General features: G+C 43.2%; 1 protein-coding gene across 3 annotated transcripts in view; it reads left to right on the forward strand.

Annotated features, from left to right (window-relative positions):
- CD109 (CD109 molecule) overlaps window positions 1–27,332 on the forward strand; it is a 125,435-nt gene that overhangs the window by 5,188 nt on the left and 92,915 nt on the right. For all 3 annotated transcript variants that reach the window (XM_059731221.1, XM_059731222.1, XM_019496871.2), the window contains exon 3: window positions 18,965–18,993. In XM_059731221.1, the coding sequence (XP_059587204.1) occupies window positions 18,965–18,993 (29 nt within the window). The remainder of the gene's footprint in view (window positions 1–18,964; window positions 18,994–27,332) is intronic.

Genomic DNA, 27,332 nt, shown 5'->3' on the forward strand with positions numbered 1-27,332 from the left:
ACAGTACACTGTTTTTGGCAATCTTGGCACCAATGCACAGTTTGAAGAGGTTACCCCCTCCTGCAATTTGTAAGTGAATCCTGATAATCCACATTAAGGTTATAGGTTGCCTTGTACAAATAAGCAGGATCAAAAGTAACAGTTAAGTACAGGAAGAAAAAGAGATTGCATTGCCTGCAGCAGAATAGAAGAACCTAGAAAGAATGTCTTTGGAGAAGCTATGACCATACACATCCTGTTATTAGAAATGATCTGAGCGACTCCATTATTGGAAATACCTCCAGACTACATGGGAATGAATATAGAAGCATTGCATTAGCTTATTAGTCATATTTTATTTTCCTGTCTACATATGTTGTGCTATTGACGTTTCATGAGGGAACAAGTGAAAAATGATGAGATCAAGAGACATGCAAGTTAAATTTCAAGGACTAAGATTTATTTTTGTTGTCTGTGTTGCAGAGTGATTTTCCTTACCTATGGCAGGAAGTAATTGATCACGTGTAAAATTGGTTTACTGCTGTGTTGTAGACACAGACTGGGCAGAGCAAGACATCATCACCGTACAATCTAGCCGTTAAGCTGGGCAGTTAGCCCAGATGTTACAAGGAGAGGTCCTCAGAGTACTTGTCAAAGCAAATCTGAGCCGTTCAAGTAGGGCAGTAGTTTTGTGATGCATGGGGAATGAACAAGTGCCACTGTGCCAGCGCTTAAAAAAGAGTACAGTCAGAATTTGGGTGATTTTGAAATAACTATAGATTTAATCCTAAATGTAACTACAGATTTAAATCTAAGCAACACAGCAATATTCTCCTTAGAGTGCCACCTTTAGCCTGGCATAAATTTACCTACAAATACAATTGGAGGAAAATATTCCAGAAGATGCTAATAGAAGGCATGGCTACTGAGTTTGATGGACCCAAATAGGGTCTCATAAAACCAAAGCCCCAAGAAAATGCTTCCAGAAATTAAAAAAAATAATCTGTTGGATGCTATAACAGACCCTGGGATCTCTATTGGATACTATAACAGACCCTGGGATCTCTATTACTTTAAGCGAGAAAACAGCCCAGGGAAAGCCTCAGGTGGGGGAAAACTGTGAGGGAGATGCTACAGGAGAGCTGGTTCAGGGAAGCAGCGACTATGAGTACTCACTGCAGAGCTAGTTGCTCTGTAGTTGCACAATAGGACAATGCCTGCGTGAGCATTAGGAGGCCTATAGCAGTGCTAGGTGCTTTACAGTAGGAACGTAGGCTGGAGCCTGGCAGGGTAGACAAGTTCTGTTATTTGCACCCAATTATGTGAAATAAGTGAAATTGCATATATGTGGAAAATCAGAAGTAGGCTTTAAAATACTTTTGCTTAGAATATATTGTTATTACAAGTTATAAATCAGATAAATTGATATTAAAATTATTTTTAGGCTTAAATATGACTCAGTAAGTTTTGTTTAAGGCAAAATATGGAAAAACTTTATGGACTGGAGGAGCTAGTTGAAATTAATGCATAATTTTTAGGTGTAGTTGTAAATTAATTTGTATTAATTAGATATCACCTCTGCAGTGAAAGAAACAAGAGTTAACTCTGAACTAATGGTTTACAAAAATGATTTTCCAAACTGAAATCTACTAAGTATGTTAGAGTGTGGATATGATTAACAAGTTCAGACAAGTGCAGTGATTATCTATATAAACACTGGAAAAATTATTCTTGCTAGGAGCTGTGTTTTACATGGTTAATAATATGACTAAATTAATATATGAAACAGTAGAAAACCCTAATGGTTGTGTTATTAAACAACAACACAGTAAGTGAATATACTTGATAGGCTAAATCTCTTTTGTTATAAACATGTCACTGATTCATTTCTGTACAACTAATATTTGTTTGCTATGCCAAGTGACTCACTCATGGTTTCAGAGGATATATTTGAATGGTAGTTGCTACGATAGTGTGGAGCAACAGTGCTTTCAACCAACAGGGCAGAGCAGCCGTAGTTCCCTATTTTTGTGTGTGTGACACACAACCGTTTGTAAAGAGGTCTGTGTTAAACAGATTCACTCATAGGTTTTTCCAGTGGCCTTGTGAATAGCTTCATTGTCTCCGTACCCACCTAGTGGCGTAACTAGGGTGGGGCAACTGGGGCAGTCACTCCAGGCACCGACTGTGGTGTGTGAGGGGCAGAAAGAAATGGCAGCTGCTGCAACCATGCAATTGCAGTTAAGATTGTATGGCGCAGTGGCAGCCAGAAGTTGCATTGTGTGTGCTAGCTGCATCATTGGACTTCTGCATTAACCTATGGGGAAATGTGCAATAGACAGTGGACGAGTTGCATTGTGCATTTACTTCTGCTTCTAAATCTTGGTGTAATTGCAGACATGGACATTTTTAATGAGCTGCTGAAACTGAGCTATTTGATCCTTGTAAATTATGGCTATTGGCGTATGCAAATAAAGTGCAATTGTATTCTTATGTAATGTCTTTAACAGATCTTTCTGTTGAGTGATAACTCATCAGAATTTAGAAAGCAAGTTGGTGTTTAGCCTGTTATTTAGAAATCCTGTAGTATTGGGGGTTATGGAGTTTCCTCAATGGGCAGGTAGTCATCAGAAAACTTAAGAGCCCCTAAAGCAGTGGTCTCCAACCTTCTTATGGTGAAGATCACTTTCTGGAAGTAAAGGCACCCCAGGATCTGCCCTGCCACCCCTCCCCTTGAGCCCCTGGACCGTGGAGCTGAGCCACAGCCCGATCCTACTTCTGTGCTGTGCCCAGTGGCCAAATGAACGTGGTGTCGGGTGCTGGCCTGGCCAGGTCTGGGACTCTGTTGTCCAGGGGCGTGGGGAGGGACAGGGGGGATGTGGCACTGGGTGCAGCCTGGCAGAGGCTCTGAGGGCGCATGCCCCCCCAACCTGTGCTCTCGTGGCCCAGTGACAGGAGCCCCCCATGTGCCCCTGGACAACCAGATCTTCCCAGACCCGGCTGAGCTGGGGCCGCCCCCACACGAGTCCCTGCTGCTGAGCTGAGCCATGCTCACACATGGCCAACTGCACCGGGATTCGAGGTGCAGCAACCGCCTCTGCCGCCTCCACCCCCGCAGAGATGGGGAGGGAGCCCCCCTGTACCCCTGAAGGGGCCCCCCTGGGCTCTAATCCTCCCACTACCCGGCTGGGCTGGGGCCCTACTTACCTTCCCCTGCTCCTGGCTGGGCCACATGGTCAGTTGCTGACCGCGGAGGCCTCTATCTGGCCCCTGCCCCTTCCCTCCTCTTCAGATTGACTTGCTGGGGCAGGGGGTGGCGGGTGCGTGCATCTGCGCGTGCCCAGCTGTCCCCCCAGCCCAGGATCTATCCAAAGAGGCCCCAGGATCTACCTGTCGACTGGGATCCCAGGTTGGTGACTATTTCTCTAAAGGTAAATAGGTGTCCTTGCTGCCTTTTTGAGACCGATAGCCCAACATCCAGAACCGGCTGCATGGCTGGCTTGTATGACTTACAATCACTGGCTTTGTAAATTGTTTAGACATCCCTCCCTGGGGGGTTAAAGACGGTTTATCTAGAGATGGTGCTGACTCAGGTACATGACAGGGTAAATTAAGCATTTATATGGAGAACATGAAGGTGTATAGTAGCTGATCCCTAACTTCTGTCCTCAGTTCCCCCTGTGGTTCATCTGTGATGTGGCAGGATATGTTTGATAGATTCTTATCTCCTGTGGTCAGGAAATTGTTTAATCTTAGTTGAACTGTGTTAGGAGTCCTCAGTAATCTCAAATGATTATGTGGCCTCATCACTATAGCATTTAGGTGCCTTTTGAATAATAAAACAAGACAGTATAAGAGTAAGCCTTCTTTTATCCCCTCTAGCAGAAAATTTAAATAAGTATTTGTTTATGTTCTTTTAAGGGCTGAGTTGCCACTGGATATTTGCCAACCAAAGCAAAACCTCTACTATGGACAGGCTAAATCCCTGTTTGTATTAGTGTACCAGCCATCTATCAGGAATCAGTATTCCATGCTTCTGTGTTAGATTTCCTTATCATGACAGGCCTTAATTTAGCATGAGTTAGACTGGCACAAGCCACATCAATACAATTAAGTTTGTATAAGCTTAATACCATTTAAATAATTGTATAGGTTTTCTTTTGCTGTCCAAACACATTTTTTCTTTGTAAATATTTTTGCCCTTGCTATAACATCTTTATAGGTGCTATGTCTGTGTCACAGTAGCCAGTGAGAATTCTTTCAATGTGGTTAAGAATGGTATTGATATAGGTTTTCTGTAAATAGAAAAATAACTTTGTAGAACAAATTTTCTCAGTTTCCCACCAGATAAGTTGTTTTGAAACATGTTTCTTGGGATAAAGAGTTTTCATTGCTTGTACTTTCTTATAAAACTTTCATTAACATGAAAGTTCAAATGCAGCTGCCAAAAGAAAGAAATTATGTAATTTCAATTATTTTAACCTGAAGTAGCCTAAACTTTCCTTCCCCTCACGGTGTAAAGAACATATAAGTTGAGTTAGCAGAGAAAGGTGAATTGTTTAGTAACATCTTCCAACTGAATATGAATATAAGATTAGGTCCTCCATTTCTGTAAAATAGTTATTGATTTCAGGGTGATGCACTGATTTATACTGACTGAAGTTCTTGCCTGTTGTGTCATGTCGGAGAGTATATATTCAGGCCATCATATCTTTTTTTTAGGAGAGTGCAAATTGTTACAGGAGGATTCTAAGTTGGTATATTTATGCCCAGTTAATTAATAAGGGGCCAGTTGAAATTGACCAAAAATTAGAATTTCCATCCTGTTGGAAACTTTGATGTTTGAACCATTTCTTGACATTCCAAACAAGGATGAAAAATAGAAACATAAAAATATCTCCCAGATAAACATTTGTTAATATTCAGAAAAGATAAAACATTTTGTTTCTGCATTTTGATTGAAATAAGTCAGTTTTATATTCCTGAATCAAAATGTTTTGTTTCAGTACTTTGGTTTGATGATAATACTTTGTTTCAATTTAGTTCAACATTAAATAGCATTTTTTAATTGGGATACCTTACCTCACAGGAACTGTGTGCTAAATGCTCCTGTTTTCTCCAAAGGACCAAGCTCATTGGTCAAACTGCATTTCTCCATGACATATTTTGCTGTGTGAGTCTCAGACCACTCGAGCAGAAAAAAGCCTGGTCTGTATCCTGGCAGATAGTGTGGCATGCAGAAAAGAGCTCCCATGAGACTGACTACATGTCACACTAGGAAAATGCAGTTTAGTGTTCAGCTGATTAGATTGGAACATGTAGAATTTTGATTTTGAAGCAAATCAGTTTTCTGTTGGAAAATCATTCTGGTGAAATTTCCAACTAGCTCTAGTACCAAGAGTTCAAACTCAAAAATATGTAACATCTGCCTCTGGGTTTTGCAAGACCTGTAAAACTGGTTGAAGTGCTTGGAAAGAGACTTCTTGTATCCAGGGATTAGTATCAGGTCTAAGAGAAACTCAGCAATCTTGATCTTATAAAGCTTCCTCCTACTTCTACTGTTATGCACAAGACCTTTACCACCCACTTCTGCCCTGCAGAAGTTTTAGGTTATTCACACTGGGATAGTCAGGAGCTTTTTGTTTTCATTTGGTCCAACCTGCTGTTCTATGCCAGCTTCTGCTAAGGCATGCCAGTGGCTCTCCTGAGTTCCCAGAAGAGCTTCTCCTCTTGGAGGGGCAGGAGATTCCACGGAAGAGAAGAACTTGAGTTGCTTACTGATGAGGGTGGGTCTGATTTATAATCAGATTTTGTACTGGTATAAGTTACTGCATAAGTTTCAAGGCAATATCATAGCAGGCCTTCTGCCTATAGAAGTGCACACTGTTTTATGTAGACAAGGTTCTTTAGATGAATCTGATTTTTTTTTATTAGATCAACTTAAATAGTTGGAAACATTTTTCTTAGCAAGCTTTCGGGTTTAAAAACCCTTCATCAGGCTGAGGAAGCATCTGCAGTTGGTGTGTGCTCTTTCTGGATGGAATGAATCCACTGTTTTATATAACAGTTTTGTGTAGCAGTGTTCATGAGTTTGGGGTCTCTTCTGCTTAAATAAGAGGATCCCAGTTTTTTCTCAATGATTACTTGGACAAAACTTTCATTAGTTTCTGTAAGAGGTTTGACTGAGTAAGAACTTAAAGGTTTAGCTACTGAAAGTACTTACAGGACTACTTATACTCCACAGTTACAAAAAGGATATGTTTTCAGTCAGTGTAGCTCTGTAGAAGTCCATGGATCTATGCCAGTTTATGCCAGCTAAGGAGCTGGCCAGAACCAGACAAGCCCATAGAGCATTAACCTTTAAAACCAGTACTAAAGCCATCACATGCATCTCCAGCAAACTTCCATTGTATGGCATATACCGGTGATGCTCAAAGTACAGTCCACATGCCAGTTCCAGCATACAGAGCCAAGTTAGCTGGTCCATAGGACTACCCGTGGGTCCGGGAATTTGGCAGCAGGGGAGCGGTGGCTCTAGGAGCCCTGTGGCTATTAATTCTGCCACTGCTCCCTTGTCACTAAATATTGGGACCCAGATTGGGGTGACACATGAACTAGTCTGTGGCTGGATCCGGTGCCTAGTGCTCTAGTGCTGGCCTGTTTAACTGGTACCCTACTGGCCACATATGGCCCATCAGGAATTAAGTTGCAATCCCTAGGCTCCTATCTAGCCTTCTGCTCCTCCCTGTTGCTCCAGCTGCAACAGTAGCTGGCACCTGTGGGTTCTGCCTCTCTCCTCTGGCTGCAGCTTCCTGTGTGCACTCCCAAGGGCAGGGCAGGGCAATGTGGTGCGCTGCATGGGGAACTTAGCGTGGGTCTAGGGCTGCACACAAGAGGGGGATTGAGGCCTTGAAGTGGGGGGGCGGGGGGGAAAATGCACATGCCTGGTGCAGTGGTGGGGTGCCTGTGCAGTGGGGAGGGGGATGCCTATGTGGGCACATAGTGCAGTGGGGGTAGAGAGAGCATCTGTGTGGCGCACAGCCCAGTAGCTCGTGCCTCATTTGGTGCATCCTGCGTAGGATGGCCCCTGGAGGTGTAGAAGTTAGACAGCTCTGATCTAATGTATGCGCCACTTGCCATGATGGATGTATGCTGGCATGTAATGGAGAAGCGCTGGCCACGTTTTTAAATTTGTCTTTGTGCTATGTTGGATTAAATTGAAAGTTGCCATGTACCTTGCAGAATCCTGTGTTGTGTCACATTTCCAGCAGCTCTCAGAAGGTATATCTGCTTGAAGTTGGGATGTGTGATTGTAACATGTGTCAACATAACTGAACTAGGCTTAAACGCAGCTGACATGGGTAACAATAGCAATGAAGCCACAGTGGCCTGGATATCTGATAGTGTGCTGGTAACCTCAGTCTGGAGTCAGGGTTCCCAGCAGATGGAAGTCTAAACTGCCACATCTTCATTGTGGTTGTTACCTGTGTTAGCCAGATTAAAGTTAGCCTGGATATATCCATCCATGCTGCATTTGTATCTTCCGTTGAGTAGGACAATGTAAGACAGTATAGGGACATGTAGAGATACTCAAGCTAGGCTATTCTGAACTGGTTCAAGTACCAGAAACAGAAGACTTGCATGAGCAACATAGTACTGCACACAAGCTATTTACTCTGCTGAGTATGATGCTAACACAGCACAACTGCTTCCATTATCCAAGCGAGCTAGCTCAGATCTAGCTCGGGTATCTCTGTGACACTGCCTAGTGCACCCCTGAAGAATCTCTCACATACACAGAACCCAGGGACTGAGACAGAAAATTCAACCAGGCCAATTAGAGCAGTTTATTTGATAATATTTTCTTTATTGTTAAATATGTTGTCCTAAAATCTGCTTCTGTCACCATTGAAATCCCATAGCTCCTTTTATCAAGGATTCTATCAGTCAGGGTTTCCTTTAGGTTTCCTTCAGGGTTCTTTTTTTCTTAATAGAGTTCACTAGATATAGACCTTTGTCTGACTGGTATCAGGAATGGAAGAGTCATTAAATCATCAGTGGAGCTCAGATTCCCAACAGATCGGACATTTGGGACTCCCTGAAGTTCTGAATTGGCAGCTTCTGAATTGCTGGGTATAGCAACCAGACTTGATAGATTTCAGATTCTCTGCTGGTGATATAGCTCAGAATGCTAAATGCTGCCATTTTCAGTTGCCAGAGTGAAGGAAAATATTTATTATTTGCTTGTTGCCTGGGACTCCAGAAGCCTCTGTGGCTAAGAAGGTCAGCTGGTCTGTGGAGTTTCTTAGTGAATAACTTCATAAGCTACATTTTAGCTGAAAGGAAATGTATATAGAGAGAGATTAGGAAGGAAAACATTGTGATTCTAAGTGAAGCAAAAACACAATGGAGAAGATTTATGAGTTGCTTAAGGCCAGATTGTACCCACGGATGTGTAAGATCCTCTATTTAAGGAGGCCGACTTACATCTTGGAATGTGCAGGGAGGTTTGTGGGTATGAGTCATTTGGCTGCACCCTGGTTTTAATATTAAGGGGTTATATATGCTAGATGGGATTTTTCCTGTGACTATTCCAAAATGGCTAAACTATGCTGGTTTTATTTCATGAAGATTTATTTTCATTCAAAAGCATGTATTTACTCCTATCTATTTTTTAATAATTATTAGCTTTGAAATATAGAGTAATTGATTTGATTTTTTTTTTTTTTTTGTCCAGGAAGAAAATATTTAATTTTTTTTCAAATAAAAAGAAGTCAATCGTTCTGGCAAAGTTTTGAAAGCTCTTCTGGGAAAATTTTCTTTGGAGTCCATAGCAGATTTGTTTGAGTAAAGGTTTCAAGACTGGGGCTTATGTTTTAGTAGGGAAAAATTTATGCATAAGAGTGACCGAGTATTTTTGTTTTCATGAGTATTCATCATTAGCGATAAAAGTTCTTCAAGAGAAATTACACCATTACACCTTTGCAACTATTGTTCTCAAACCCATTGCCTTTATGGAGAATAATGAACTGTTCTGCTGATAATGCAAATGGATGCCGAATCTTGCTTTCTCTGTGTTAGATGTGGTTGCTCCCAGGGAGCTGCAACATGGTTCAAGAAGAAAGACACAGACTAGCTGTATGTAATCAGAGTAACTTTCTTTGTGGTCAGCCAAGTTAGCTCAGGTTAGCTGACAGAGTGGATAGGTGCAAGGACACAGATCCAGTGTTCCAAAATTATGCAAGAGACAAGGATTTTTTTGGTGATAGCTTTTATTGGACCAACAGTATACTGGGGAGAGATGTAAGTCAAAGTTTTAGGTACAAAGTGCACTTCTTCAGGTCTGAGGACTTTGTGCTCACAAAATTAGAATAATAGGATCATAGAACATTAGGGTTGGAAGGGACCTCAGGAGCCCATCTGGTCCAATCCCCTGCTCAAAGCAGGACCAGCTTCAGCTAGATCATCCCAGCCAAGGCTTTGTCTAGCTGGGTCTTAAAAACCTCCAAGGATTTAGATTCCATCGCCTTTCTAAGTAAGCTGTTTCAGTGGTTTACTACCCTCTTAGTGAGAGAGATTTTCCAAATGTCAAACCTAAACTTCATTTGCTGCATCTTGAGACTATTGCTCCTTGTTCTGTTATCTGCCACCTTTGAGAACAGTCTAGCTCCATCCTCCTTGGAACCATCCTTCAGGTACTTAAAGGCTGCTATTAAATCCCCACCTTCAGTCTTCTCTTCTACAGACGAAATAAACTCAGTTCCTTCAGCCTCTCCTCAAAAGTCATGTGCTGCAGCCCCCTAACCATTTTTGTTGCCCACCATTGGACTCTCTCCAACTTGTCAACATCCTTTGTGTAGTGGTGGGGGGCAAAACTGCATACAGTACTCCAGATGTAGCCTCACCAGTGCTGAATAGAGAGGAAGAATCAAGTCCCTTGATCTGCTCGCAATGCTCCTACTAATGCAGCCCAGTATGCTATTAGCTTTCTTCATAACACGGGAATACTGTTGGCTCATATTTAGCTTATGTCATGTCCACTGTAACTCCCAGGTCTTTTACTGCAGACCTGCTGCTTGGACAATCTGTCCACAGCCTGTATCAGTGCATGGGATTGTTCTGTCCTAAGTGCAGGGCTTTGCACTTGTCCTTATTGAACCTTATAAGATTTATTTTGGTTCAGTCCTCCAATTTGTCAAGGTCTTGCTGAATTCTAGGTGTACCCTGCAGGGTATCCAGTACTCCCTAAAGCTTGATATCATCCGCCAACTTGCTGAGGGAGCACTCCATCCCATCCTCCAGGTCACTGATGAAGATATTGAACAAAATCAGCCCCAGAACCTACCCATGGGGCACTCTATTTGATACTGGCTGCCAACTAGACATCGAGCCATTGTCTACTACCCTCTGACTAGTAATTCTTCAGCCGTTTTTCTATTCGCCTTACAGTCCATTCATCCAACATGTACTTCCTTAGCTTGCCTGCAAGAATGTTGTGAAAGACCATATTAAAAGCCTTGCTAAAATAGAGGTATACCACATCCATTGGTCTCCCTGCATCCACAGAGCCAGTTATCTTATCTTAGAAGGGAAACAGTTTGGTCAGGCATGACTTGCCCTTGGTGAATCCATGCTGACTGTTCCTAATCACCTTTTCCTCCAAGTGCTTAGAAATGGATTCCTTGAGGACCTGCTCCGTGATTTTTACAGGGACTGAAGTGAGGCTGACTAGTCTGTAGTTCCCTGGATCCTCCTTCATCCCTTTCCTAAAGATGGGCAGTATGTTTGCCCTTTTCCAGTCATCCAGGTTTTCTCCTGGTTCCCACGAACTTTCAAAGATAATGGCCAGTGGCTCTGCAATCTCATTGAACAACTCCTTCAACACCTGAAGGGACATCCCGCTTGGCGCCATGGACATGTACACGTCAGGCTATTCTAATTAGTTCCTAGCCTGTTCTTTTGCCACTGTTGACTGCTCACCTACTCCCTTAACTGTACTGTCTGGTGCAGTAGTCTAGGAGCTGACCTTGCCTGTGAAGACTGAGGTGAAAAGGCATTGAGTACTTCAGCCTTTTCTACTACATTTATCATTAGGTTGCTTCCCCCATTTACTAAGGGACCCACAATTTCCCTGATTTTCCTCTTGTTGGTGACATACTTGAATAAACCCTTCTTGTTACCCATCATGTCCCTTGCTAGCTGCAACCCCAATTGTGTGGGCCTTCCTGATTTCATCCCTGCATGCCTAAGCTATGGTCTTATACACCTTCTTAGTTATTTGTCCAAGTTTCTTGTAAGTTTCCTTTTTGTGTTTTAGCTCACTGACGAGTTCCCTGCGAAGCCAAGCTGGTCTTCTGCCATACTTGATAGTCTTCATATGCATCAGGATGGTTCATTCCTGTGCTCTCAGGAAGGTTTCTTTAAAATACAGTCAGCTCTCCTGGACTCCTTTCCCACTCAGATTTGCCTCCGAGGGGATCCTGCCCATCAGTTCCCTGAGTGAGTCAGAGTCTGCTTTTCTAAAGTTCAGGGTCCATACTCTATCATTTCTCTTCATAAACAATCATAAATAAATCATTACCTCATACGTTTCCTGCAGTATTGTGACTACAACAAGACTTTATAATTATGCATGTTTTATACATTAATGGATCCATAGTTAGTCCAGTCATTAGATAGTACACAGTTAATGCTACTTCCATATCACACACTTATTAATGTCAGCATATTAATCCCATTCAAAACTTTTTGTCCTAGTTAGGTTATATCTGGTACCTAAATTGTCCTAAAGCACTCCACTTTGATTCCTTCTCCACCAGGCAGCAGCAGTGGCATTTGTATTCAGGCAGCTGAAGGAATCAGTGAACTTAACAGCTCATTGTTCTTCACTACACAGTTGTTAATAACCATCTTTCCCTTTAATGTTCTCGATGTACCGTTCTTTTGGCAAATTTGGTTTCTTTCCCCCTATTTCTCTCTCCTCTTGGTCTCTCCTTTCCTATTTCAGGCCTGTAGACTGGTTTTAGCTCTTTTCAAAATCGTAGAGTCATCTATAGAGATCAGTTTTTAGCAGCAGCTAGCGTTATAGCTTTTGTTGGAGCAGAAAAGGGAGGGTGAGTAAGCTGAAGTTTTTAGGCGCTGTCCCTGTTCTATGCAGCCATAACTCAGGAAAAAATACTATAATGTACAGGTAACAAATTCATTGCCCTCTTCATAGTATAATAACATTGGGCCAGCCTTCTTGGGAGGAGAAATCTACATGGGTAGATCTATGATTTTGAAAAGGGGGTGCAGATGGTTTGGGACATCACATTTAACACAGCACATTTTTTCCAGTTAAAGAGAAACTATGAGTTTTACTAATATAGTAGGGGGCTAGTGCTATATTAATCAGTTTAAGATCAAAGCAAAAACAAATATAATTATTGGAATGTGTTCTAAGTGGCTAGCTGCTGCAGCCATTTGAAAAAAACACAATAAACTAGGTAACAAATAGTCAAAAGATATAGTGTCATTAGCCCTGTAGTTATTATAGTTAACTGTACATCTCTTGATCAGACAAATAAAACAAAAAAATAAATACAAAATCTTGAGTGTTTTCACTGTCAGTCATTTCTACATTTAAATTCATATTGCCACACCTGAGTTAAGGTTTTTAGTTAGAGCATGGCTGTGAAATAGAAGAGAGACATTACCAGGAATGGCTAGCAGACAGCAAAATTGCAGAAGAAAGGATAAAATAGTGAAACATCAAGACCATTAAAAAGGATAGAGGGTTGTTAACACCTATGGAGTGGAGAGAGATTATCAGGAATTGGGGACATAATGATGAGCCATGAAATCAATTGACTCTCAGCCCTGCCTGAATAGAAATGTTGCCGCCCTTTCCAGGCAGGTGGTTTTAAAGTTTGGGTGGAGTAGGGACCGAAGGGGGTACAACTGCACCACTGGGCTCCTCCATGGATTTGCCCCGGCAGTTTGTCAGTGTTAAATGCTGTCAGTAGGTTTAAATCATTTGGCTCGGGGACTATGATTGATGGAAGAATTAGAGAAGAACTGGAAAGACGGCATCTTACAGGGAACTTCAGAAGTGTAAAAGGATTGTGATAGAACAGAGATGTCCCTGGAGAAGCGAAGCTATGTACTAGGTTTATACCACCCTGCTGCTTTGTGTAAGTTAGAGACTAGAGGCATTTATACACATACCTTTTCATGCTGCGATGTGCTGGACATCCAGCGCTTTGGAGCAGACTCGATTAATTGGTGAGTGGGGCTTAGGGGGTTGGGACACAGGTAATTTTTTCCTTGATCCTTCTTGGTTACGGGTCATGGACTGAGGAGGTGGAGGCGGATCGAGGTAGTCAACCAAAGACTGTGGTGCTGGTGTTATCATGAAGGCTTTGGCTTCCATGATCACAGTCTGCTCATTGGTGAGAGAGGCAGTGGTCTGCTGGGAAGAGATGGCCTCCACCTCACTTCTCTGGGGAGGAAGCTCTTCTCAGCCACAGTGGCTGACCTGCTCGATCGGGCTTTAAACTAAACCTGCTGGGGGATGGGTGGACAGCCACCAAAGCAAGCCCGTTAGGCAATAACTACAAAACCAACAGGTTAGGGCACCCAAGGGAATCTACTCCTACCCAAGCCCTGGAACAGTGTCCTCCTGGGAATGTAAGGAAGCCTAGGGCTCCCAATGGGATGCTTAAATGTCTGTACACCTGTGCTAGGAGCTTGGGGAACAAACAGGAGGAACTGGTCCTCCTACTAAACAAGAATAACTACGATCTCATAGGAATAATGGAGACCTGGTGAGACTCCAGCTGTGACTGGGTCACAGGTATAGATCGCTATACCTTGTACAGGAGAGATTGTGCAGATAAAAGGGGTGAGGGTGTAGCTCTCTATGTCAAGAATAGCTACACATCCCTGCAAGCTGACATTTGTGCCAAGGGAAGGTGACTAGAGACCCTCTGGGTTAAAATACATGGCGAACATAGCACAGGGGACACAATGGTAGGAGTCAACTACAGACCCCCTAACCAGGAACAGGAGCTTGACCAGGAATTCACCAGGGAACTGGCTGAGGCTACATGCTCTCCATGTAGCACTTCCTCTGGACTCCTTTAAGAACGTTTGGATTCTTACCTCGCTGAGATCCTTTGACCCGAGTTGACTTTTTGCCTTTGGGGCAGAGGGCTGGACTCGATGATCTCCCAAGGTCCTTTTCAGCCCTAATGTCTATGAATCTGTGAATCTGTAGAAGGAAATTACAGGAGAAAGACAGAGGCGGTAGAGTTAGCAAATTGCTAGACCTATTGAGATGCTGGAATCAGTTGTTGTTACTGATGATTATCTTGATGATGATGATGATGTTGATGATGCAGGGTATCTAAATCAGGAGCCCCCATTACTTTGAATGGTCTGAATCCCTGACACTGCTTTGAAAATATAAGTGTTTGGCTAGGTTGCAGGTTCAGTTGAGAATACTAATATTTCTTGCCAGTATTATATACATGTTATACAGTCCAAAGTATGAAACTTCTTTTATGTTGTTTATAAGAACTGCATACTTTATTTGTATGGAAAAAACAAGCTAGGGTGATGTCAGAATGTAGTTTTCTAGTGGAAAGAGAAGAAGAAAAAAGTTTTCTGTGATAGAAAGTGGAGCAAAGGATAGACAGAATGCAAATTGGATTGCAGGATCTGAGCTATTCAGCTTGCGACAAACAAATGCTTAACAGGCTTTAAAATTATAGTACTTTACAGCAGATCTGCTATAACTTTTTCATCTGTCTACTTTATTCTGCTTGAAGTGGAAACTAATGTGCTGTAACTTTAAACTAACATGCTTTTTTATTTATTCATTCATGCTAATCTGAATGAAAGTTACAGTGATTTAGCTTTACAACGCTGCTATAAATGGACCTGTGAAACATTTAAATGGACTCAGCTGACATTCATTCCTGGGTAGTAAGTCCCCTTCTCCTGCCTTTTAAAATAATATATAATTACATCTGTCCGCAGCTAAAAAGGTTAACCAAACAAGGTGTATATTTCTGAGAAAAAATGATGTGGGGGTGGGGGGGTGTACAAAATTATGGAGTAAATGCAGGCATTCATGCTACTTGAGCAAATATTGCATTTAAAAGTGAAGGGCACATTTGTGCTAAGGAATCAGAAGAATTTAGCTGGAAGATTTTGATGTGCAGTTTAATTAATGTTTGAATAATCTAGCTATGACTATAGTAAGTAGAATGCTAATAGTCTGAAGCAGGAATTAGATGTTTAGCTGAAGGCCTGCATATGTTACTCTTCTGAAGACTTGGGGTGGAATTCTGTTCCATTTGTGTGCTTAAGGCTAGGTACAGACATTCAAAAAGCCTAAGGTGGAATTGGTGTAAGTGGCACAGTTTTCTGTAAGCGGTTTAGTTTAGATCAGTAGCAAACAGAACACACATTTATCCTTTAGTGAGGGGGGCAAATCTTAGATCAGGTTCCACCATTTTTAAACCAGTTTGAGTGCTGAACTTCTGTTCTGTTATGGGTATAGAACTGTTTCTGATCACTTATACTGGTAAAAGTGTAATGTCTGTACCTGGCCCCTGTGGCATCTTTAGAACCACGTATGTGACATTTTTGGCACTCATGCAGGTTGTGATCCTTTACCCCAACACTGTGGACGTGTAAGTCTATGTGTGTAGGCTGAGTATGTGCAATAGGCTATTCAGTGTTCAGGCATGTATGTGATTAAGCAAATGTGTGTAAGTCCTGAAAATGAGACTGGACATAAACCCATGACTAGTGGGTGTTAGATGCCAGAGGGGGAGGACCCACACATGTTTTAGTCCTAATAGCTGAGTGGTTAGGGCTCTTACCCAGGAAGGAAATACCTGCATTCTAGCCCCCCGTCCCCAGAGGCTGTTTGAACCTGTATCTCTTGACTTTGTAGCACAGTGCTTTATCCACCACATCATAAAAAGGCATCATCCAGATTTCTCTTAAAGTTGGCTTCCTCATCAGGCAAGAGAAGGGACCAGGAAGAAGAGAAAAAGCGAGAAAGGGTGCGGTTACCATTAAGATGGCTGCTGCCTTCTAAGGCAGGAGTGGGCAATTATTTCAGCTGGAGGTCTGCTTAATGAGTTTTGGTGAGATGTTGAGGGGCCCAAGGGTAGCTCCACTCCTTGACAGGTGCCCTGCCCCCCTGGTTACCATTTTGGGACCAGGAGTCCTGCTCCTAACCCCTGGCCTTTGCTATGGAAAGTCTATCCCCTTGCCATGGAAGTCCTCCTTTTGGGGTGGGGTGCCATCTTGGAACTGGAAAAAGCCCCAAATTATATACTAAAAAATAATAATCTATGATAACATACTTTAATTTTATTTCAAAATATATATTTTTCCTGGTTTAAGTGTGCTTGCATAGTGTATATAGAGGTGATTGCATAACGGCTCTTACTCTTGTATATTGGGGGGGATAGATGGTTATATGTGAGGGGTGTGTGGTTGGGGAGTGAGGGCACGTGTGTGGGGTGTGGGTATAGTGGAGGGTGGGATGCATGGGTGTGTATATTTGTAGGGTGTAGGGGAGGGTATGGGTGTGGCTATGAGTATGGTGGGGTGAGGGGGGTGGGTGGTGTGTACGAGGGTGTGAGTGTGTGTGTGGGAGTGTGTGTGGGTATGGTGGGGGGTGTGTGGGTGGGTCCCTGGAGTGTGCAAGTTGCCTGAGCCGCATGTAGTGGCAGTGCGCAGGGCCGGCTCAGCCTGGCCCCATAGCACGCAGCTCCTTGTGCTCCCTCCTGAATCTCCAGCTGCACATGGCAGCAGCGTGTGGGGCCAGCCTGAGCCAGCCCCATAGCGCGCTGTTCCTGCAGCCCTGGCCCCTTTTCCCTCAGTGGGAGTCCCTGGCCCCCGGCCCAGTGGGGCCCTTACCTGAATTGTCACTCTTGCAGGGAGGGAGGCTGGAAACAGCCACAGGGCTGCCAGACTAGAGCCTCTGCCAGGCAGAAGCTTCTTGTCTCCAGTATCCCCTACCTTGGGGCTGGGACTGGGGCAGGCCAGGCTGGGGTGGGCTCTGGTTGCTTAGCAACCAGGCCCAGAGCTGCTGCTGCAGAGGGCACTGCCACCTCCTGTACGGAGGCACTGGCCTTCAGAGGGGCAGCCAAAGGCTGGTGATAGTTGTGTTTTAGCTTTTGGAGGGGTCCCACGAGCTGGATGGAATCACCTGGCAGGCTGGAACCAGCCCGTGGGCTGTATTTTGCCTACCCCTGCCTGAGTCGATGCTAAACCTGTGTTCTCAATAGGATGAAAAATTTCTTCTGCACTGCTCTCCATCCATCTTATCCAATGGCTATTCAATGCAAAGGGCAGCGAGATAGTTTTAAAAGGAGTGCTAGAGAAGGGACTAGATAATTTTTTACCTCTTGCATGGTGGTTAGAACAGTATACAAGGACGTTGTATTAACACAGGGTCAAACCCACGAAATGAGACTTGGTACGCGTCTCCCAATTCCTTGGCAAGTGCCCTATCCACTCAATTCTTGGGACTAATGGTAAAAGGGGCCTCTTCTTTCTTCCTTTTTCCAGACTTATGCTCAAGTACTTAGCTGCATATGTGCCTGACCAGTGTGTATGTGACTGCACATGCTCAGCATATGTGCACACACTTATATGTGTACAGTGCAGAAGTAGCAGAATTACAACCTGTGTTTAAGTACCAAAAATGCCACTTAGATAGCTAGCAAACTGCCATTTAGGCACAAAAATGGAAACAGAATCCTGCCCCTTGCTTAAAATGTTTGTTTTGGTCAAAGAGCGTGAAAATAGCAAGTCCCTTCCTTGAAGAGCCTTCAGATTAATTCGCACAGATATTATGCACAGGAAAAGAGAGCTATTACTAGGAAGGAGTGACTTTATAACTTTGCTGCAAGAATTTGCTGTTGAGGTTAGGTTTGGAGGCTAAAGAAGGCATTTGTTATCTTTGATGTAAGTAGCTGTTCTGAAAAAATGACTTCACTGGATATTATCTCTATTTTAAGTCTTAGGAAGTATTGTTTTCATTACATTTCAAATCTCATATTAAAAAAAGTCACTGAAATGGATTCACAGAACTATTACGAGTCAGTTTGCACAGTGTTTGATCACACTGTGCCTTGCTTTTACCAATTCCTGTTCTGTTCTTTCATGGGCACCGAGACTTAAATAAAGGAGTAAGTAGTTGGAAGAAAGAATATGGGATCAGATCTCCTGATGTGTTAGAGTAATGCTAGGGAGTAGAGATGGAACATGATGCCATCTTTGTTTAATCCTAGGAACTATAAGTGCCTGAAGCTGCTTTATCACAAATTTCCAAGTTCTGGTACATCTCCAACCAAGCCTGGAATACCACTCACAGAGGTGGATCTAAAATTTTGAAAAGGGAGGTGCAGATGGTGAGGTGCATCATCACATATAAAATAACACACAGTTTTATCTAGTAAAAAATAAACCAGAAGCTTTACTAATGTGCTAGGGAACTAGGGCTGTATTATTAAGTTTAAGATGAAAGCAAAAGCAATCTGAAGGGCTGTGAAATAGGAGTTTCATTTACCAGGAACAGCTAACAGAAAGAATTTCAGAACAAAGGATAGCTTCAGGGGACATCAGTACCATTAAAAAGAAGAGAGGATTGTTAACACCTGTGGAATAAAGGGTTGTAGAAGGGATCAGGTAGATTAAAATGAGCCATGAAGTCAGTTAGCACTGCCTGACCTGAAATGATGCTGCCACTGCAAGGTAGTTGGGTTTAAACTTTGGTTGAACCAAGAATAAAAGTGGGTCCAAGTGTACTAGTATGCTTGTCGCCCCCTTGGATCCACCCCTGGCCACTCATGTTGGTAAGAATGTGGCAGGAAGCTTCAGCAATGCATGGCTGTATGTGAATTGTTAGCTAGTTATTGCTGAAGAGGTAGTTCAGAATTTAATTTTTCTTTTTCTTTTCCCTTTTTAAATATAGGTTCCTTTGGGATACTTGTTCTTCCAGCAGTAAGTATTCCTTTTCCTATTATACTTGACAGAAAAGGTTATTGTTGAAATACTGTAGTCTCTCATTACGTGCTTTATTGGCTTATATTGGTGGCATGGCATATTTTGTGCATGGTGCTAGTTATTTTCAAATTTAAAGACTAGCTGCTGACCATCAAACCAGCATTGTTCTAGTCCAAATGCTTTGAGGTTTGTAACAAATAATTAGAAGTTTAAGGAGGAAGTGTCCAACATCAGCTGGCATAAGACTGTCTCAGAGCACCTGATATTTGGTAGCTGCTGACAAAAATGGTGAATAAACTCTGGGACCAGGATTTGCTGTCATCCCAGTGGTTAGAGCTGGGTCACATGTCAGGAGGTTAACATCTGGGAGTCAGAAAATCAGGTTAAGAGTCAGGGAAAGGGAGGGCCAGAAGAAAATCCAGAGAACCAGAAGCCAAGACAGAGGGAGGATTTAAAATCAGGAAGCTGAGAGCTGTTAGATGCAGGGGCTAGAGTTGGGAAGATAGGTGTAAAACCTAAGTCATACTCAGGAACAAACTAGAGATCAGGAGCCAGTCACAGAAATCAGGAGTGAGAGAGGTGACCAGAGCTGAGGCAAGGTGTTAGGACAAGGCAAGCCTATAAGCCCTCAAGGAGATATATGCAGATACATGCCACTGCTTAGTTTTCTATTTTGGAGGCTCTGTTTGAGTTGGGGACACCAGTTATTGCCAGCACATCAGCTGTTGTGAAGCTGAAGAGTTTGTCAGAGGATGATTTATCACATCAACACACTGTGAATGCTTTTTAGTAGAGCCAAGTGATGCAAAAAAATCCAGATATTAAATCAACAATGTGAACAATGTTTATGTACAGTCCTTTTTAGGATTTGCGTGTTTAATGTAGACAAACTTAAAATAAGAATGTAGATTTAAACACAAACTTAATCAAGCATTACATAAAATGTATGGAAAGAGAGTTTTGAATTTATAATCACGAGAGTCAATGCTGGTAGCCTGCTTTAGGAGTTATGCTATCCTACAAAAGAACTAATTTTCTAGTTTTCTAAGGCCTTTCTAAGGTTTTGAGAATCCACAGGAACTATCAAACTGCAGATACTCAGTATCTTTGAATTCTGGTTTTAAGTGATCTGTCTGATCAAAGTAGTTGGAAGTGAATGACAAATACTGAATACCTAAAGTATTACAGCAAAAAAGTTCAAAGTTGTGCATTCACATCAAAGTTCAATATCTGCACAAATATTCAGTCTTCAAACAAATTGCAGTCCTTTTATGGATAATTCAGGAAAAGAAAAAGATGTAACGAACTGAATACATTAATTGCTATTTGGACAGCCCTTAGAGCTCCTCAGAGTATTCCCAAGTTAAATCCTCTGCATGGTATGTGCTATATTTGCTCCATTAGAAGATGAGGTTCTCCCCCTACCATTTAGCATGGGGGCAGAGGGAAAGGCCCCTTGCCTTACAGTCAAGCACAAGGCAGTGGGGTGGGGCAGGTAGCTGCTATGGTGGCTGGGCTGGAGCTGGAGTCACAGCTGCTGCCTACTGCCTCCCCCCACCCCACTACCTCTGTTTGCCTCTGTGCGCCCTCCCCTTCTGCCCCCAGTCTTCCCGCTCCATGCCACTTCTCTCTCTCTCCCTTTCCGTTCAGCTGCAATAGCAGTGCTGGCTCCATGCCACTGCTAGACTGGAGCCATGCTTCATGCCTCCAGCTGCAGCAGGGATGGAGCCTGCCAGTCCAGAGCTAAGGTAAAGGGGGAGGGTGGGGCTTGAGAGGCAGGTGGTGGGGGGAGACTTTTCTGGGGCAGGAAATAGAAGAGGACTTGGCCAAATACAATCGGTCTCAAAGCTTCCTCACATGCGTGGCTGAGCTCCACCTGTTTCAAGAAGTTTATGGGCTGACAAGAGGTAAGGCGCTGCTGGACCTGGTACTGGCCAGAGGGGATGCTCTAATCAGTGATCTAAAAATTGAAGGGAAGCTGGTAGAGGGTGACCACGAGATGATCACTTTTGCTATATGTCGCAAAGCTGGGAAGTTAGCCAGCAATGCAGTAGTCCTCGACTTTAGGAAAGCTGACTTTCATAAGCTCAGGAAGCTTGTTCTTGAGGCCCTGAGAGGCCATGGTTTGACAGGGAGGGGAGTTCATGATGAGTAGTTGCTCCTTAAGGGAGCGACCCTAGAAGCACAAGGGAAGTTCATCCCAACCCATAGGAAAGGTGGTAAAAGGGCTCAACAACCACCTTGGCTCAACTCATGGACCTCCTGCGTCTGAAAAGAGAGGCTTATAAAGGATGGAAGACAGGAAATACCACTAAGGAGGAGTATTCTTCAGTGGTCCGCACCTGTAGGGAGTGAACTAGGAAAGCCAAGGTTGCAACCGAACTCCAACTGGCTACATGAATAAAGAACAATAAAAAGTCCTTTTTCAGATATGTGGGGGGTTGAAAGAAAACCAAGGGCAACATTGGACCCCTGCTAAACCAGATGGGGCAGCTGACTACCGACACTCAGGAAAAAGCGATTCTGCTTAATGATTACTGTGCATTGGTTTTTCACGAGCCCAGAGGGACTACCCTGCCTAACATGATACGGGATGACCAGGGTGAGGCTGAATATATGCCTGCCATTGGTGTGGATCTTATGAGGGAACATCTTGAGAGGCTGGATCCCCACAAATCAGCTGGTCTGGATAGATTGCACCCAAGAGTGCTAAAGGAACTGGCAGACACCATAGAGCAGCCACTGGCAAGGATATTTGAGAACTCGTGGTGCTTGGGTGAAGTACCTGAACATTGGAAGAGGGCCAATGTGGTGCCTGTCTTCAAGAAGAGGAGGAACTACAGGCCAATCAGTCTGACCTCAATCCCTGGGAAGTTCTGGGAAAAAAATATCAAAGAAACCATTCTTGAAAGGCTAATAGAAGGCAACATTCTGAGAGACAGCCAGCATGGGTTTGTTGCAAGTAGGTCTTCCCTGACCAACCTCATTTCTTTCTAGGACCAGGTGACGTATCACCTGTACAAAAGGGAAGAGGCAGATATAATATATTTGGACTTTAAAAAAGCCTTTGACCTGGTGGCCCATGATGTCCTCATGGAAAAATTGGGCAACTGTGGCCTTAACTACACCACAGTCCAATGGCTGGGGAACTGGCTCTGAGGGCAGACCCAGAGAGTGGTAGCTGACGGAACTGAATCAACATGGCACTCAGTGACCAGTGTTGTCCCCTAACGCTCCATACTCAGACCTGTACTCTTTAATGTCTTTATAAACGATCTGGACACTAGTGTCAGAAGCGGACTGGCTAAGTTCACTGATGACCCCAAACTTTGGGGAAGAGTATCCACACTTGAGGATAGGCTAGTGATCCAAGTTGACCTTGATAGGCTTGCAAGCTGGGCTGATGAAAATCTGATGGCGTTCATATGGAGAAATGCAAGGTGCTCCACCTTCGGAAAAAAACCCCACATCACGTTATAGGCTCAGCAATGCTATACTCCCTAGCACCACAGCCAAAAGAGATTTGGGGCCATGACTGACCACAAGATGTACATGAGCCACCGATGTGATACCTCAGCTGGCAAAGAGAACAAAGCTCTGGCTTGCATCTACTGATGCATCTGGAGCAAGACCCAGGATGTCATTCACCCTCTGTACTTGGCTTTGGTGAGGTTGCAGCTGGAGTACTGCATCCAGTTCTGGGCTCCACAATTCAGGAAGGATGTGGACAAGCTTGAAAGAATCCAGAGGAGAGCCATGCTTGTGATCAGAGGGCAAGAGAACAGGCCTTATGAAGAGAGGCTGCGAGCTATGGGACTCTTCAGCCTGGAGAAGCACAGGCTCAGGGGTGACTTGGTGGCAGCCTGTAAGTGTATAAAGGGCATGCATCAGGACCTGGGGGAATGCCTGTTCACCAGAGCACCCTAAGGAATGACAAGGTCCAACCATCACAATCTCCTGCAAGACCATTTTAGGCTGGACATAAGGAAAAACTTCTTTACTTTTTGAGCCGCCAAGGCCTAGAACAGACTCCCCCCCCCCCCCCCAAGAAGTGGTGCAAGCACCTACTCTGGACTCTTTTAAGAAACATTTGCATGCTTATCTTGCTGGGTTCCTTTGACTCTAGCTGACTTCCTGCCCCTTGGGCAGGGGGCTGGACCCAATTATCTTATGAGGTCCCTTCCAGCCCTAATGTCTGTGAAATCTATGAAACTCCAGGAGCTGGTAGATTGGTATGCTTGAGAAGGTACAACTGAGGAACCTATAGAGTAGGGTGACCATGCATCCTAATGAGGCAGGACAGTCCTGGAATGGGAACCTCAAGTCCTGGTCCCTGGCTGCATGACTCCAGGACAGCTTTTGTCTCAGATACACAGTATTGTGCAGGGATCTGGGTTTTCCGTTTGCCACAGGAAACAGCGGGTTTTCCTTTGCAGGCTGGCAACATTCCAGCCTGCAAGGGTGTGCTTGAGATTGCCGGGGTTATGATGCAGAGGGTGCTACGTGCATACATGCGCCCACAAACATGCACATAGCTGGAAATACAGCCAGGCAGCATAGAAAGCAGCTCCTGCAGGTAAGTCTATGGGGGAATAGGGGGCATAGGTAGGTGAGAGGGGTAGATTGAGGCCCCCACAGTGAGGGAGGGAGTGGGGCAGGGGCTTGGGGTACTGCACAGCCAGGACAATGCGTGTGGCCCAGGGCCGGGGTGGGGAGCAAGGGCAGCTCATCCAAGGGGTGTGGTGGGTCATGGGAGGGCTTGCACTCCTGGGAGGAAGTATGTGGGAGCATGTGTCCCTCCAGATTTGTGTGTGGGATGGATGTGGGCTGCCCACTGTGGGCTCGGGGCTCCCCACTCTGCTGCCCTCCCCTTGAGAGCCTCATGTTGTGTCCTGCCTTCCCATTTTTAAAAGGTGGTTACCCTACTATAGAGTTCAGTCAATGCAGTCTTTTACCACTCTCTGGCAAGGTATATCTTACACATTCTTGAACTAGAAAATGTTTTTTTCATTAGCATAGCTGTGGTAGTCATCCATGTAGCTTTCTGTATAATTGGCTGGTAACATAATACAGGTGAACAGTTACTTCATGTTACTGATTTTAGCTGTCATGTTTTCCAATGGAAACACTGACTTACAGGGCTGATGCAAGAGCTCATGCCAGTAACTGATGTGGTTTACAGGTATACTTCGTATTCTCATAACCTGCTCTTTGTTTTTTCTTATTTTAAGAATATGAAAGTGAAGACAAGGATGATATTCATTTTTTTTTGGAGGGAATGAGGGAAAATTGCTCTTCATAGCTTCCATCCTCTGCCTAGGGAAAAGTAGAAATTAGATGGAGAGCGTGCATAAGAAAGCAGACTGAATTAAGAGAAAATATTCACATAATAGTGTCGCCGCCGAGAGCCACGGTGCGGGGTTTGGGGCTTTAGGAGACCTAGTCGGCGGGCAGGTACTTGTGACGCTTGGAGTGGAATCAGGTACTCAAGCGTATTGATTTAACAAATAGATTGCTTTACTTACACTGGTCATACAGTGCAGGTCAGAAGCTTGCTTTGGTTACAGCTGCAAAAAGGTACAGGGGTCGGGCAGAAATTACAGAATTCGTTTGGTCGGTCTGCAAATGTGTCGGGGTGTTTGGGCCGGCAGTCGTCTTGCGTCTCGGGTGGGGGTGTGCTAGGCCCCCTTGGGTCGGTGACGGGGAGTCCTTAGTGGTTGATCAGGCCGCTAAGTTCTTCTCTAAGACACACGCGGAGTTTGCTAGGCTCCACAGTGTACTCAGAGTTCTCCACGAGGTGTGTGTGGAGTTCTCCAACTTGAGCGGAAACTGCTTCAACCTCTTATATGGCTAGCAAGCCAATCACTGGCTGCCACGTGTGAATAATTTAGAACTGGCCAATTGCGGGACTCAAATTTAAATACAAATGGCGGGAACTGCCTGCAACGTGCATTTCCTCTCTGCAGCTCAGAAATGCACCCTGCAAAAAAGCTATGAATTGGCGGGAACTCTTTTGCACCCGGGGTTCTCCTCTGCAGCAGAAAACTCCACCGTGCAAAGAAGCTGCAATTTGGCGGGAACTTTTTCTAGGTCATTAATATATAGTCACTGGGCTCTGGGATTTTTTACCCGTGACCTACTTACAAAATGATTGACAGACTATGCCTTCTGTATCAAAGTATAGAATTCTCCACTGTACTACAGGCATATGAACAATGGGTTCTGACAAATAGAACTCCTACTGAAAGCTGTTTAAGAATGGCCTAACTCTTTTTTTGATTATGAAATATGCTTTTTAGAGTAGTTGTTTATTAGATTAAAGGGTTTAACTGAATGCCTACCATTATTTTAGCACTGACCTTCTGCAAAATACATACCAAACTTATGGTCCTTGTCGTCTGAGAAACACAAATATAGCAGTATAGTTTATTGGAATGTAGTTATGCCTATATGTATGTTGCTGACTTTACAAGTTTGATTGGCTTGGAGATCAGAAAATAGAACATCCAGGAAAGTAACAGGAAGGAAAAAATGTGATGATTTTTGTAGAAGAATTAAACATTTTTAGGAAATCAAAACTCTGATGAAGCAGCCTATTTGGGCTGCCATGAATAATAATAGCAACAATCTATGAAAAAATATTTGGGAACTGCAAACCGCATTTGTGGATTTTTCATCAGGTACCAAACCAATCCTTGCAAGTTTGTTGATATAATAATTGTGAGGAAATTGTAGGGAAATGCGGTGATAATGTAGAACAGGTTCCTAGTTCATTTTATCTGTTACTCTGAACGCTTCTTGGACCTTTGGCCTGCATTTTTATGAAATGCTATATATTAAGTACATTATAATATTCACAAATTCAACCTAGCACAAAATATATCATGACAGCAACATGAGTCTAGAAATCATGTAATTAAACCTATGTAAGTTTAATTCACTTTAAACAATTCTTTGAAGAAAAATTATAACTGGATCTGTGTCCTTAGTTAATATTTTCTAGGATGCTTGTGCATTTAAAATGAGAAGCTAGAAGATGTGAATCATATGTTCTTGGCAATTGGCCTACTGAAACTTCCAGTTTAAGAAAAAACAGTACAAATTTAGTTCAGTTTCTTACCTCTAAAACTTTAGTTAAATTCTAATTTTGAACAAGGATGTTTTTCCTATGACAGATGTTTGCTGTATGAAACATGAAGAGGGAGAAAAAGTGTGCCTGTTTTCCTTCTTTCTGTATGCCTTCAGGGTTTATTTTCATTTTTGACTTTTTATAAATAGAAAACTTGCCAAAGAGACTAAACACACATTGATTTCTGTGTGGATGTTTTCATCTACATATTGTTTACAGACATACATATTTATCCTCTTACTCTTTATATAACTCTTTTCTCACCCTGGAATTTACATTTGCTCATTGTATGACCTTAAAACAATTTCTAAAAGCAAGAGAGGGTTTTAATTACTGAACACAGTAGAATATTTTTGAAGTGCTGTACCTGGTGAATTAATAGATGTAATTCTTGTTACCATACTCAAGATCTGCTCTTAACTTCCATGTTAAAACTGTTATAGTTCACTTCAGAGGCTTTTCTCCATGTTTACAATTAAAGAGCTCTGCCACTTCCTAAGCTTTTTTAAACAAGATTCCCTTTTTGGCTTAAATTGAGTTTTATATTTAGAGAAATGATGAAACTGCAAGATCTAGAATTTGGGCTAGAATGATTCATGGTATCCCTGCTCATTAATTCTCTCCTGTTACCTCATTTGGGCTGAAACTTGCCTATGTACTACACGAGACTCTGCAGAGAGCCTCAATATCCAGTTGGCACTGCTGAACCGGATTTCTATACTGGCTCTGTATACAATGTTATGAAAGGGAAGGAGTTTTGATTTCCACGTTACTGAGTCTCTCCCCAAAATGTGCTGGTGGAAGGTAATTATTTTGGGTAAGATGTTCACCATAGAACCAGAGGTACGAGTTTGAGGCCTGTTCCAGATTTGTGCTGAAAGCTGTCAAAGCTGTTTGATACAGCTGACCATGGCTACTTTGTCATCAGCTGGGGGTCCAAAGGCTCAGTTGTGATGTGATAGTGGCCATATCACTCCCTTAGCTTTGCCAGCTTGTTAGGTAGGCTCTGGTACTTGAAGATTAACTTTCAGAAGTATTATAAGAAATATAGCATGTACACTTAAGTATGGATCATTAAACTGCTGTAACATAGCCAGATCAACCCCAGTATTCACTGAAAGGCACCACCCAGACCTAGAAATCTCACTTTTAAATTCTCATTTTGTATGGTAAAGTACATAGTACTAGTGCTGTTAAAAAGAACTGC

The sequence above is a fragment of the Alligator mississippiensis genome, chromosome 1, assembly GCF_030867095.1.
Source record: "Alligator mississippiensis isolate rAllMis1 chromosome 1, rAllMis1, whole genome shotgun sequence".
NCBI lineage: Eukaryota > Metazoa > Chordata > Crocodylia > Alligatoridae > Alligator > Alligator mississippiensis.